Source organism: Amaranthus tricolor, chromosome 1 (genome assembly GCF_026212465.1).
Source record: "Amaranthus tricolor cultivar Red isolate AtriRed21 chromosome 1, ASM2621246v1, whole genome shotgun sequence".
Lineage (NCBI taxonomy): Eukaryota > Viridiplantae > Streptophyta > Magnoliopsida > Caryophyllales > Amaranthaceae > Amaranthus > Amaranthus tricolor.
In genome coordinates, this window is record NC_080047.1 from 39178978 (window position 1) to 39193994 (window position 15017).

The window sequence follows — 15017 nt, forward strand, 5'->3', positions numbered from 1 at the left end:
GCAGCAACCGGTCTCTCACAACACCACCAGTCTTCCCTCTGTCCTCCCTGTGACGCAACTGCTTCTGTCCCCTCCAAACAGCCACGGCAGCAGCAGCCCAGGGTGTTGCAGTTGCTGCGCATGCCGCCAGCCACGATGGCCGGTTTTGGGGTCCTCTCTCCAACCGATTTGGTCCCGTGCCACCACTACCACAACCTTCACTTACCTTTTTCTCCTTTTTTCTAGTTTTAACTTTATAAGTCATCTCCTCTTCTTCCATTTGATTCTTCTTGTTTTGAATTAAAAGTTTTATAAAATTTATGAGTGTGATGTTGATTTTTGTGTTATTTTCATTGAATCTTTTTTAGGGTAAGAATTTGATTTATGAATTGAACATATTTATGATTCAGGGTTTGAAGTGTGATTAGAAATTATGGGTTGTGTGTTGATTATGTATTAATTTGGTTTAATCTTATCATCGGTAATAGAAATGGTGTTATCTTTGAACATGAAATAATTAGAGTTTGATTTAGAAATGCAATTACTAGTAGTGTGTGTGTTGTATGCTACTATGGTGGTGTGGTGATTAATTGAATAACCTTATAAGTTGTTTTAAGACTTGGTTGATTATGGTTGTGATAGTTAGTAATGATTTTGATTGTAGTTGACTATAGTTATGATTTTGGTTGTTAATTAGGAGTAATAGTTGCTAATTGTTGTGACTTGATTGTTGTGAATTGCAAGTACTCTTAGTAGGTCGTCATTGAAGTTATACATGCATAATTTTAGTAAAGCCAAGAGCATAATGTCAACTTATCGTCGAGGATTGCCAAAGTTCCTCGTCATGTTGTTTTGATTATAGTTCTCTCTAGCTTGGAGAATGTAACAAATGATATCGCGATTCGATCACTCTAAGATTTGCCTTATCGTTATATTAGTGTTATATTAAAAATTGTAAGGCTTAGTTGTGATTAGTTATTTTTGGGTAACGCGAACCGATATACTCAAAATTAGTTTATGAAAAAGAACGATTCACATATACTTTTACTTTTAAATTGATGAAAAGACTTATGTTGTGTTGAATTAATGATTTTGACTTGTATTGAATGAGTTGTGTACGTGCTAGAGTAATCGAAAACTCATGTTGAATGGTTGATAGTGGTTACTTTAGTTTTTAGTTGGTATGACAAAGTAGTTAAGGGGATTTATTAGTTCTATTCCTAACTTGTATAGGTTTTCAGTTCATTAGAGGAAAGTAGAATCTTAGTTGGGTGACTTTTGTAATTTTTGGTTGTGCAGTGTCGCTTACAGGTACGTATACGCAGTAACTAACCCTTATATGCAATTTTCCTTTAAGACATTATTGTTTATTGTGATAATATGCATTGTATCAAAACTATGAGGTACTAGTGAGTAAACTTTATATGAGGAGCTATCGATTATGAAATCCTTGAGCTTAGAATAGTTTAGAGAATAAGAGTGTTAGTAGAAGGCGGGGACCATCCCCTTATCTATTTAAGAATTGGATTATGCCTTACTTGGAGTTAGAATGATTCCTTTATAGGTGGATTTCGTACTTCGTACTTTGTTTGAGTTGTTCAGTGGGTTTGGCATTCTGCTATCCCAGGGCACTCATTAATAGTAGAAAGCGGGAGTTATTCCCATTTGATTAAGCATTAGATTACAATTAGTTGGCGTGACTCAACTGGATTATATCCGATTGATTTAGTAGTCCCCTAGGTGAGATTCGACGGGATCACCATATGGGGGTATGAGCATACTTTTGTCATTGGGCTTCGGGTGGCCGATACCGCCCCTTGACCGAGGTGTTACCGTGCGGGCTTTGCAAACCCCAATATGGTGGCCTCTTCATTGGATTGGTACTCCAGTGTGTCTTTTTCCTGAAGGTAGGATCCAAGAGGGTCAGTTGGAGGGGGTATGAACTCATACTTTGCCATGAGCGTCGTGTGGCAGATAACGCCCTTGGCCGTGTCACTATGCCATGAAGTAGAGAAAAGATTCGTTGATAGAAAGTTATTCAATCATAGAAAGTTTATTCATTGATCGAAATTTATTTAATGATAGAAAGCTTATTCACTGATGGAAAGCTTACACATTGATAGAACGTTTACTCCTTGATTTTACTCATTGATAGAATAGTTTATGCTAGCGAGAAGTGCGCCTAAGTTAAGTTACCTCAAGGGAGTTACCAATCCCAAAGATAGACTATGATCACACTTACTTTAGGATGGACAAGGTCTATAAGGTCAGATGTTAGGTAGTCTGTTTATGCCTTGGTTAAGTTGATACTACGTGTGTTTTACAAGAGTTTATGTTTTGAGAAGAGTAGTATGAAGACTTGCATTCTACCCAATAACACATGGTTCAGGTTGGAAAGAACGTAATGAGATTAAGAAGTATAGGTGGACGATAAACGGTTACTATTTGTGCTTGTGCCTTATGAAATCATCTTATGTTGTTGTATAACATAGTGTTATCTTGTAGTTTGGCCTTATTATATTTGATGTTAGTTACCAACGTGTACGTGTTTGTGTTTGTGTTTATGTTTGATTGTTTGATGACTTTCTATGATTGTTACGCTATGACACATTGGCCTTTGGTCTGATGTTGAGCAGCATGAGGATCATTGGGACAACCCCTATTTTAGCGGCTTAATTAATAGTAATTAGTTAAGTTAATTTGGGAAATTTTGAGTATGTTAATTAAGTTAATTGGGATTCGAGATTAAGTTAATCCGAGAAATGTTATTATTATTATTACTATTATTATTATTATTATTATTATTATTATTATTTGTTATGAAATTTATCTGGATTTGTTTTTAAAAGTTTTTAAAAGTAATATTTAATCAATGTAAAAGTGTAGGACTATTTTATTTTACCTACAATATTTATTTTAGTCAAACTTATTTTGTAATATAGGACAAAAGTTACAATTACGAATTTTAAGTGGTATTGTTATTTATTGAGAGGTATTAAATTGATTTGTGGTTAAAGACACATAATAATATATGAGTAATCAAGATAGGGGTTTTGATGACACATATGATGTTATGTGTCATTTAGAAAATGAAGGGTAATGACTAAGGGATATAAGAAAAACAAATAGAAAAAAATGGGGCTTCACGTAGAAAAAACAAAATAAAAGTTTTTGAAAACCTTCTTCATCTACTTGCTTTGATAAATAATTCATGCAAGCTACATTCTAAGATCATTGAGTTAACCTCATGCCCATTTGTATTTCATTTTGTGTTCTCTATTTTATTCAAAGAAAGGTAAATAACAAAGTTCATTCATTTAACTAGTTTATGTCCCCTCTGTAATCTTCCATTTTCGAGCATTTTCTAGTCGTTTTCATGTTCTATTATTTTATAAGAATTGTAGAGCTCCGAGTCGTAGTTGCGTGGGCACTTAAATCGCCCCAAAATATATTCGTATGAGAGAGTTATGTACAAAATACTAACAGTCTGTCATGAAAATCGATAATAATCAATTATGAGATTAATTGTTCAAATTGGAATTTGAATTAGGTTCCTTTAACCAAGTATTTAGGTTTATTTTATGTTTTTTTATTGGGTAATTATGGATGGTGATGCAAAAAGGGAGTTTGGATTGTTATCTTTTAGAGTTAGAAGTTAATGCACACAAGGTATTTATTCAAATGCATCAATGAAGTTTTTTGGTTTTCTAATATGATTTTTGGTTGAAGAATTTGCTCATTAAAAATAACCTACAAACATCTAACATCTTTTAAAGCTAATTTAAGTATTTATATGTTCAATTGATGATGGGAAAAATATTTGTTTGATTGCTTTGTTTATGTAATAATATTATTAGTATTGTAAAATGATTATAATAAAAATTGATCATGTTATGAAAATTATATTTGATTAAAAGTATGTCAATATTGTATTTATTTAAAGAGATTACAAAAGAATGTTTTGTATGTTATTGACTTATAAAATACAAGTCTTGAAATATTGTATTATAAAAATGAAGTATGATTGTTGATTTCAAAGAAATCCAAGTGAGTTATTGTTTTGTTTTATATTAAAATATTTGACATTGAAAAATGTCCGTTTTTGGGAATTGGCAACAGATATTTATATTCGGATGATTGTCAAATCCTATAGCTTGAAAATAGGTAATGGTTATTCGTTTCGGTCTCGAGCCCCAGATTCTTGTAAGAACCGTATTTTCGGTGATGACGATCACCCGTGTTCTCAGGATTTAGATCAAGCCTACTTCCTGACGGTCCATATATTCCCACGTTTTTAAAGTGCTATTATATTATTGTTTTAATATGAGGTTTGAATAAATATGTTTGACATATAAAGTTTTGTTTGTTTCGCAAATGAAATCATGTGTTTCATTTGCCGTATTGTTTCGCTATTGACTTGTAAAGTAATAGCCGCATTTTGATTTTTGCTATTAACTTGTAAGGTTCTTAGTCGTATTTATGTCGATACCAAACGGTCTTTTAAAAGAGTTTGGGTTTTGATAAATTAATGTTTCATCAGGAAATACCAAATGAGCAAAAGATTTAATTGGAGATGTTTGTTAATGACTTGTATATAAAAGTAATAGGCTGTTGGATTACTCAACAACTCAACTGTTGACAGTCTTTGATGGGGCCTATTCCTTGCGGGGGGATAGATCCATTTTCAGGTTAGCTCTGCTGTGGAGACGATGCCTACTTATATTATGTGTTATGTGCAAGGCGAAGACTTCTTTTTGAAATTCGTAATGTTCATTAGATATTTGTAAATTAAATTGTAATAATTTTATAATATTTTGTATATTCACTTATTTAATGTAAAAAGTTTTAAATACTCGGATATTGGTTTGCTGTGGCTATCGAGCCACCAGTCGGATTCAGCCTTAACTTCAATAAGTCTTCCGCTGTGCTTTGTAGGCAGTATTATTATACTGTTTAGTTGGTTTGGGTTGTTTCAATCATAGACAGGCGTAGCAGTTATTGGAGGTTCTTCTGCATTGCATTGCATTTGGGGAGAGTGATGAGGGCGAAGCATAACCTGTGTTATACCGTTCGATTTTGTAGCTCTTGTTTATCTTTTGTAAACTTTGGTTGTACACGTTTTGTTATGAGGCCTTGTGTCCTCCTTTATATGTTTGTATTTCCGCTGCGTAGTTTATAACTTTGTATGGTTTTGAAAAATTGAGTCATTTTAAAATGCAAGCGTTGACACTGGAACCACGATCCATGCTTGGCATGTTGATTTGAGAAGCCAACGATGAATTACTCCGCCGTGGTGTGAGATTTTAAAGGCAATAATGACATAGATTAGTTTAATGTTTTATTGTGCTAATTGCTCTACCACATGTTCGATTTTTAGCAGAGCTGTTGCCGAAATTTCTACTTATAATTTATAGAGTTCATTATTATTTTATTTGTTTTATTTTAATGTAACACACGAATTTCCTCCCGTCCTTTACGGTTTTGGTTTCGTTTAAAGGGTCGAAAATTCAGGGGTGTTACATCCTGGTTCTTGATTTTGTCCATTATGGTGTTACCGCACATCCACCTCAGCATTTTCATCTATGCCATTTCCATCTTTTGTTCATGGATCTTCTTAACGGACCAACACTCTATCCCGTACAATAAAGCTGGCCTAATAGCAACTCTGTAGAACTTACCTTTCAGTCTAATCGGAAACTTCTTATCACATAACACTCCAGTAGCCGATCGCCACTTAAGCCAACCCGCTTGTATACAATGCGTAACATCTCCATCTATCTCTCCATCATTTTGGATAATAGACCCTAGATACTTGAACTTAGTCCTACTTGCAACTACATCTTCTTCAATTGTCACGTCTGGGCCATCATGTTGCTCATCGCCACTAAAATTGCATCTCAAATAATCTATCTTTGTACGGCTTATACGTAACCCGTGGCTTTCTAAAACCGCCCTCCATTCTTCTAATTTAGTATTAGCCTCTTCGCTAGTTTCTGCAACCAAAACTATATCGTCTGCAAATAGCATGCACCATAGCACAGTATCCCAGATAGACTTGGAGAGCTCATCTATGATTACTGCAAAAAGGAAAGGGCTTAGTGGCGATCCCTGATGCAAGCCTACTCTAATTGGGAAAGATTTCGTAATCCCAACGAGTATCTGTATGTTAGTTGATGCTCCATCATACATGTCTCGTATAGCTTCAATATGACTTCGCGAGACTCCTTTAGCATCCAGACTCTCCCAGATGATACGTCGTAGTATGTTATCATAAGCCTTCTCCAAATCTATAAACACCATACGCAAATCCTTTTTCCTCTCCCTGTATTTTTTCATCAGTCTTCTTAATACATGTATGCCCTCAGTGGTAGATCTCCCTGCCATAAAATCAAATTGGTGTTCCCTAATCACCGCCTCTTGTCTGATCCTCTTCTCTATCACTCTTTTTGGGTGATTTAGATAAAAAAAAAATTGACTAATTATTATTTAAATATCTAAATTTATATCTATTCAAAAAATAATAAATATATTTGTCATCTATGAATTATTTATTTGAATTTATAATTTGTAAATGGAATTTATTTGATTAATGTGGTAAAGTGTAAACTATGATCAATAATTTACATCTTAACAAATGTCATACAATTATAGTTAGAAAATATTACCTATAATTATCCAATCTTTTATTGATTTTCTTACAACAATTCCAACTTTTGATTTATCATGAACAATCTCAATTTTATGATCACTTCCTAAATAACATTGTTGCCTAGATGGTAATCGATTTTTACAGGTTTATTGCTAAAAAGGAGGAAAAAAAGTCAGTGATATTTAAAATTAAAAGTTAAAATCAAAAAATAAACTTACTTAATTTCTTTTTTATTTTTAAAATTTTAAAATTTTTTATAATTTAATTTAATTTTGTATTTTTTTTTTTTGCAAAATAATTTGTTGTATAGGTAAGAGTTTACCTTAGTAGCTGGTGCATTCTAAACAAGCACCCCTTATAATTGAGATTATTCATTTTTAATCAAAAGTTGTTAGATTATTCTATCTTGTTGAAGTAATATATTTCTTTCAATCACAAAATAAACCACAAAACAACAAAAATAATACTCTTTCAATCATCATCATCACATGCCAATGCAGTCTTTTGGTCAAGTATTTGGAGTCTTTTTAAAATCATTTGGACTCGTTTTAAAATCGGGTCTTGTGAGTTGCGTCTATATTAATTATTACATAATTATTAGTCTATTTTTATGTCCGTTCAAATCAGATTTAATTATAGGGTCAGGTAAATATCGTATTTTTTCGTCTGCTTAAAACACCTCTAGTCCAAGCCCACTGGTCATTTCTTTTTTTTTTTTCTTTGTATTCTTATTTGAGATCCTAAATTCAAGAAATTCTATTTTCTTTATGTGCTAACCCTCCTCAAAATTCTATATTGTCTTTTTCTATCTCATTGTAAGGAAAAATTCAAAATAATAATCTAAATTTTTAAATCAACCAAGCACCTAACTTATTTGTAATGAAAAATTCAAATATAAGAGTATTGTTAAACATGAGGTTACAGAGATAACGTTTAAAGGAGGAAATAATGTAAACGTCGAATTTTTCTAATTTTATAAACAAAAATTGACATATTTAAAAGCTAACCAATAAAAGAAAAGATTTTTTAAAAGTAAATTTTTTTAAAATAATTGTTTGTTGGATTTGGATTACGGTGAAAAACGAAAAACAATTCAAGGATGTACATATCTTATGATTGAATATATATATATATATATATATATATATATATATATATATATATATATATATATATATTATAAGTATTTGCAATATTTACGAAAAATTCATGACAACACGCAAGAGTGAATATATACAGTTATACACCGTGAGGACTAAGAGTGATAATGTACACATATTTTTAATTTTCACCCTTTTAACCGTTTTCACATTATTCTATTTCGAAAAATAAAATAAAGTGAACTTTTTTAAAAAAAATTCAAAATAAGCTTCTAGAAATTGTAATTTTTAAAATAAGCGTCTCTATGTCCGAACCTAAGGTCGTGATTTATTCACTGTCACTAACAGTGAACAAGAGAAATTATATTTACCACGACCTTTTTCGTTGTTATCAACAGCGAACAAGACATTGTCATAACGCTTGAAGGGACAAAAAATCGAATAGTATATTGTTCTCTGTTATCAACAACGAACATTGTTTTTTCTTTTCTTACATTATGACATTGTCTTTCTTTTATTTACTAATAAAGAACAAAGACATGGTACTTTTTTTCACTTGTTCACTCCTATTGGTAGCGAACAAACCTGATGTTAAACTCGGACTTGAAGATGCTCGAAATTAAAATTTCTAACGTTTTTTTTGAGAATTTTTCTTTTAAAAAGTTCATTTCATTAAATTTTCTCCTATTATACCTTACCCCGTTTTTAACTTTGAACAAATAAAAACAGGAGGACAAAATTGTCATTTACGTGTCCATTACTTCCCTCTCTAGCAAAAGAAAAGAGACATTCTTTAGGCAATAACTTTCAATTTTCAGTTTTCAAATTTCCAAGGAATTTCTTCAGCAAAATTAGCTATGGTAACTTACTCTACTCTTTCTTTCTTTGATTTCTTCATTCATGTACTCTTTGTATTCTATATCACTAGTCGACCTGATCTTGATAATCTCTTATGTTTCATCATCCGATCTATAGTAATATACATTTTTAGATTTTGTTTATGTATTTTTTTCTTAATTTTTTTTTTCATTTTCTAATAGCATTCCTTTTTTTTCTTAATTATCGGAAATTAACAGAAATTTTACAGTTTTGACATATTATTTGGTAAAAAATTGAATCAAATCATGATTCCTTTTCCTAGAATTTCAACATTTTCTTTTTTCTTTTCTCCCTAAGGCTGAATCTGGGTTTTAAATTTTAGGGTTACGTTTTTTAAAATTTTTATATTCTGATTTTCGCTTGGGGACAAATTCGAGAAGAAATTGTGGGTTGAGCTTGCTTTAACATTTGGAAACTGAAGAATCTTAAATCTTTAATTGTTATGTTATTGTACTAGTTTGTACACAGTTTTCTTTTTATCTAATCAATTTTATGAACAAACTGACTTTTTTATGAAATTACTTCTATCATTTACCCGTGAAGCTGAAGTTCATTCGTGGTAAGTGACTTGTGACAAAAGGTTATTTTGTTGTTAAGGAGGTAGATTATACATTAAAGTAAATTGGACAAAAGTAAAATGTCACTTCTTATGTGATGTTGCACATGACCGCTACTAAAGGTTGTAAACAAGATCTTTGTTAGTTTTATCATTAAAAATAGTAAGTTTGCTTACATTTGATCCTTTCAAAATCCACTGCCACTTGGGTAATGAAATATTATTGTGTTATTGGTGATAATGGAAATGAGATTTAATGATCATTTTAATGAGATGTGTTATCTCATTCTGATTGTAATGAATTAAACGTGAGTTTTTCTTTAAGATGATGATTAAATAAATTTTTATAAGGAAAAAATGATTAGAATAGGACAAGCATATCATAAACCTTGCAAAATAGTTTTTATTCCTAATTACGTGAAATTTTCATCACCATTTCAAACATTTAATGCTAATAACCAAACATGTCACATTGGTTGAATGTTCGTGGAATACTAACATTATCAAGTTTTTGCATTGTCCTCCTATATTTCAACAATCTAGAAAGAGATGCAATGCAGAATATGATTAATTATTTTAATTTAGCTTTAGCTAATTAAGCTAAATTGTTACCTTTTTTGTTTATTGACAATAGTTATTTGTGTGGATTCTTGTGGTCGAAGAGCTATTTGATTTGTACTTGATGCCAAATAATTGGACGTTAGTGATGGGTGATCTGATATCCAATTGGCCAAGCCCAATTCTAGAGTTTTTGAAGTTGAAAATTTGTAAGTTTGACTTACATAAAACCCACCTGCGTTTAGAAATGATACTCAACTCAAGTTTAGCTTTTTATTACTCGTGAAAATTTTGAGCTGAGTAAAATGGCTTGCAAGTATTGTAGGCTCTCTATCGTCCCCTAATAGGGACTCATTCTATTCGTGTGAATCCAGAGGAAAATAATTTTGTTGCAAATGAAAGATAAATTGTTTTTCCAATAGGCAAAATGGTAACTATTTTAGGACTAGGAGTTGTGGTGGGTCATCTGTGTTCTGCTGGTTTGCTGCAAGTGTTTAGAGTATTTATTTTCCTATTAGATGTTCTCTTAATAACAAGTTTGGGATATCTTTAGCCTAGTGTATTTCGAAATAGAAAATTTGTCTGTTAGTAACTCTTTCAACCTGGAAGTGGATGAATTCAAACCTTGTGGGTTTGGGAAGTTATTTTTTTTTTCATAGTAACTCTTTGAGGCTATTGACTTATGCTAAGTCTTTTAGATACCTTGTATTCATGTTTTCTATGTGATCAGTAATTTAAGATGATAATAACCAACATTGGTGTGTAATTGTTTTTTTGCCTTAAATATGTGATGGCTTTTTGTGCGTTTTGTTATATTGACATTGATTATGAAATATTTCCTCTCCCTCAACCATTTTTATCTTTTTTCTTATTTGCCCGCCTTCATAATTTAGATGTGGATTATTGATTTCTTTATTTCAGGACGGGCATGATGGCGATGATGCTAAGCAAAGCCCAGCTGACATGACAGTCTTTGTGAGTCTCATAATTTAAACTAATTTTATTTGTAGCCTTTTTTCTGCAAGTGGTCAGCGGTATTTATGATGCTGAAGTTTTGCTGTTATGTCAGATGCCTTCTTTATACTATGTTTAGCATGATATAATTATAGATAACTTCAGTATCTTACAATGTGGAGTGTATTCAATATGCTTTTGCTTATCGGCAATCTGCCTATAGGGCTCTCAATTGTTTTCTGTTATTCTATGCATACACATTGAAAATGAGCGTGTGAATTTACCTCGAAAAGGTTTTAATTTATAAGCATCAGGAACTGGAGTAAAAGTGTAAAATATTTAGTGTTAGACAAGAAACAGTCGTTTTTGTAAGTCTAATCTTTGAAGTTGTTGGAGTTTGAACTATATTCTTTTTTTTTGTTTATGTATGTTTGTTGGAGTTGAGGGTGTTTCTGTTATTGATATTTCCAGCACAAGATGTAAAATTTCTTCCTTATTGCAAAACCCCTGTTGCATGGAGTATGTCTTAGGTGTAATCCATTCAAAAGATGAGTTGTATCGAAGAAGGATTTCATGTCTAACCTGATCTGTGGAAATAAATTGCTTACTGGGTATCTCCAATCATTGGCATCTCAAAATAGTTTAAACCATGTGCTGTAAACTTAAATGAGCGGCCTTCACCTTATTATTAGAAATTGATACCAAGGTTTTTAGCCGTGGAAACTGTAATACAAATTTTCTGTTTAGTTATAAATCATAAAAAATAATCATCCCAAGGAAAGAGGCCATAAGCTGAAACACCTCCCGATCGGTCTTTAACTAGTTGTAAGTATTCATACACCTTCTTTTAAACTAGAAATGATTCAACTGGCAAACTATGTACTACGCTGGAATTTTGTATGCTAGGCTGCTCTGATTTAGAATGTGGTTACAAAATCTTCTTTTTCTTCTTTTGTTTAACAAAATACATTATTCCCACCATCTAAAATCATTTGAAATGTTTACTTTTCTGCTTCAGGTGCAAAATTTGCTTCAGCAAATGGTAAGTTCAATGACTTCAGCTTAAATTAAGTCTCAGCCACTCCCCTGTGGTCGCTTTTGTCCTATTTTCTAGTTTATGATTGTGTTGCTTTGATTTTTTACGTGCAGCAAACCAGGTTCCAGGCTATGTCTGAGTCGATAATCACAAAGGATATCCTTTATTGTCAACCTATGTTATGCCTTTCTTAAGTATGGCATTCATAACCATGTTTTTAGTTAATCGTCATCCAAAAACTTACATTAAAATTTAGTTGTAGTTTAGAAATAATTATTCATGATTTCAGTGCTTTAGTTATTCTAAAAAAAGGAGTATTTATTTTGGGTAATGAGTACGTTTAAGAAAAGAAGTGGTAATTTTAACAATTTTTCGTTTTTGTCCAATATCTTTCTGGGATAGAACCAATTAGTTTATGCTACTCACACCATTTGTCAGGAAAGTTGGTTTGTTTTCCCCATGACTTATGATGATAAATTATTTTGATAGTAGTGCAATAATCTACTTCCTATGTTTAGCCATGGTGTGCATTATCCCAACCCCGTCTTTTATGATTAAAACAGTTTAACCGTAAACCCCTCTGTTACGATCAACACAACAATACTTAGATCACTCAATCCCGAATATTTCAGTGAAAATCATTTCTACTTTAGTAAAAGGTTTGGTTATTGTTTACTTTTCCCCACAATTGTCAAAGTGGTAGCAAGTTTTGCATGCTACATTGTTGCGGCTGCTGCTTCTTTTATATCCGCTATGTGCAAGTTTAGATTTTGCTCAGCTATACAACATTTTGCTTGTATATAATGACTCAAAAATTTCAGGGGAGCCGGGGCCCTTCAAGCCCGAATAAAGGTCCGCCCCTGACTATTGAATATAGTTGAATTTGTCATTGTGTTTTGGTGTCGTGCATTGTGCTTGAATTTGGCATGGCAGAGACCGTTTTGTTGCCTTAACTAGAGCTTACTTGACGAAATGGGCAGTCGAATTGCGGAACTAGAGCAGGGCATTAATGAACTGAAAGCCGAAATGGGAGAAGGTTCGCCTTCTCCTTCCCCTAACATCACTCCCAGAGTAAATTCAGATGCGAGTAAGGCTGAGGACGATGCTGCAGACGATTCTAAGTGAGCTCGTTATCGACTTCATGGATCATGACCTTTTGGACAATGAACTATCTTAGTGAATGTGGATTTGGGGCTACTCATAGTCACAACCTGGTGCTACACCCCCTTTTTTTACTTTATTTTTTCTTTTTTGGGGTTTTTTATTATAATTTTTAAAAAACTAGTTTGAATATGAAATTTTATTGGTGTCATATGATAGTCCATTTGTTCCTTAATGACGTGCTTATTTGCCATTTTGAGTTGTTTTATATGTTGTTCATCTAAAAAATATTTTTATTTATATCACAAGTTTTTCATATAATTAACCTTGTCCATCTTAATTTCGATACTTTATTAATGTTTATGATCTTCATATGTTTTCCATTTATTTTATTTTAATATTTTTATATTGCTTATGGTCAACATATGTTTTTCACTAATTTTATTTAAATACTTTTTAATAATTTTGATTTTTTATTTTTCCATCGATATTATTTTTATATTTTTTAAATACATATAGTCTTCACTTTTCTTCATAGAGAACAGAAGTATTAGTTAGAATTACTATTTGGTCTCACCGCATTTGCATGCTTATTATTATTACATACAGTTAAAAGAGAATTTAAATGTGCAGACAAAATAAAAAAAAAATGTTCGGGCACAAAGCAAAGAGGTAAAATGAGTTTGATAATTCAAAATAAGATTATGAAGCAAATTGGAGAAGGATAGAGAGAGTATTTAAGAATGAGGGTAAATGTCTTATATAAATTTAGTCTATATAAAAAAAATATTATGCTTTTTTATTTTTAATGAGTAGAATTAAGTGATTTAAGCAGAAAATTGAGGAATTACTAAGAAAAGGACATAAAATTTTAGCGTGAATTTAGTCTATACCAATATTTATTCAAATGAGGATGGAGTCAAATGTCGATAATAAATATAAGTAATATTTAAAAATTTGAAATGAATAAGATAAATTATCAACAAAATGAACGAAATAAGATAAGTTTCAACTTATTTCCAAAAGTAAGCGTGCAATTCCCAAAGTAACTGTGAACAGCTACTTTACTTTTTTTGACCTGTGCGTATTTGTGGAGCATGCTTTTAACAATTAGTAACTGCGAACAGGTCAAAAAAAAGTCAAAGCTGTTTCTAGTTACTAACTGGGAACAGCTATTTTTTTTTTACCTGTTCGCAATTACTAACTGCGAACAGCCCCAAACCACAAATTTGAAAATTGCACGCTTACTTTTAGAAATAAGTTGAAACTTATTTTATTTCGTTCATTTTGTTGTTAATATGTCTTAATCGTTTCAAAATTTTCTAATATATAGTCTTCGAGTCCTTTTAATATTTTGTCTTTCCATTTAAATTTCATAGGTTATGCAAATTAAGGTGAATTTTCTTTTTTTTTTTTAATGTAGGAATGTCAATAGGACATAAAGATCAATTACCTTGAGTTTGGATATATGCAATCTTATCCTTATTACTGATAATTAAGATGTTATTTTAGATTGACGTTGGTAATATACTAATAAAATAAGCAAAATACAAAAACATAAATTACAATTATTTCAAAAATGTCACGTTATTATATCCCTCCACATAAAGATGATTTGCCAAGTTGACAAATAACAATTATTAACCTAGTGTTGTTGTTCCTAAAATCATTTTAGTGGCACAAAAAATGTAAGATTTATTTAAAAATTAATGTTAATTTCATAAAGAGTTCAACCAAGGTGGAAGTTGGTGGAAGGATGATGAAGTGGTGATAATATAATTAGTATGAATGAGACCTACTTTTTGACAACAAAAACAATTGTAGGCTTGCCATGTATACTCTCTAATACTATTTGTCAATTTAATAGATTATCATACTTTTCTTTGTAATTTGTTTCTTATATTTTCTTATAATTTTATTTTTTATAGAAATATTCTCATGTTTTTTAGTCTCACTCATATATTTAACTATTTTTAAAAAATTATTCACTCAATTTAAATTATTTTATCATTTTTTATTTTTATGCAATATACAACTGTGATAATTTCTTATTTCTTATGAGTTAAGGAGTAATGATTAGGAACTAACGCGTATTTAGAGAGAACTCTAGACTAAGCAATTATCATTATAATTATGATTATGGTGCCACTTATCAACGCATGGCCTTCTCATGAAAAAAGATTGATTGAATACCACTTATAATAA

General features: G+C 31.3%; 1 protein-coding gene across 1 annotated transcript; it reads left to right on the top strand.

Annotated features, from left to right (window-relative positions):
- The first annotated feature begins 8447 nt into the window (after positions 1 to 8447).
- LOC130817935 (heat shock factor-binding protein-like) lies at positions 8448 to 13065 on the top strand. The gene is made up of 5 exons (XM_057683920.1): positions 8448 to 8588; positions 10643 to 10696; positions 11694 to 11717; positions 11825 to 11867; positions 12676 to 13065. Exons 1-5 carry the CDS (start codon positions 8586 to 8588, stop codon positions 12834 to 12836), a joined length of 285 nt encoding a protein of 94 aa, XP_057539903.1. The 5' UTR covers positions 8448 to 8585; the 3' UTR covers positions 12837 to 13065.
- The last annotated feature ends 1952 nt before the right edge of the window (positions 13066 to 15017 follow it).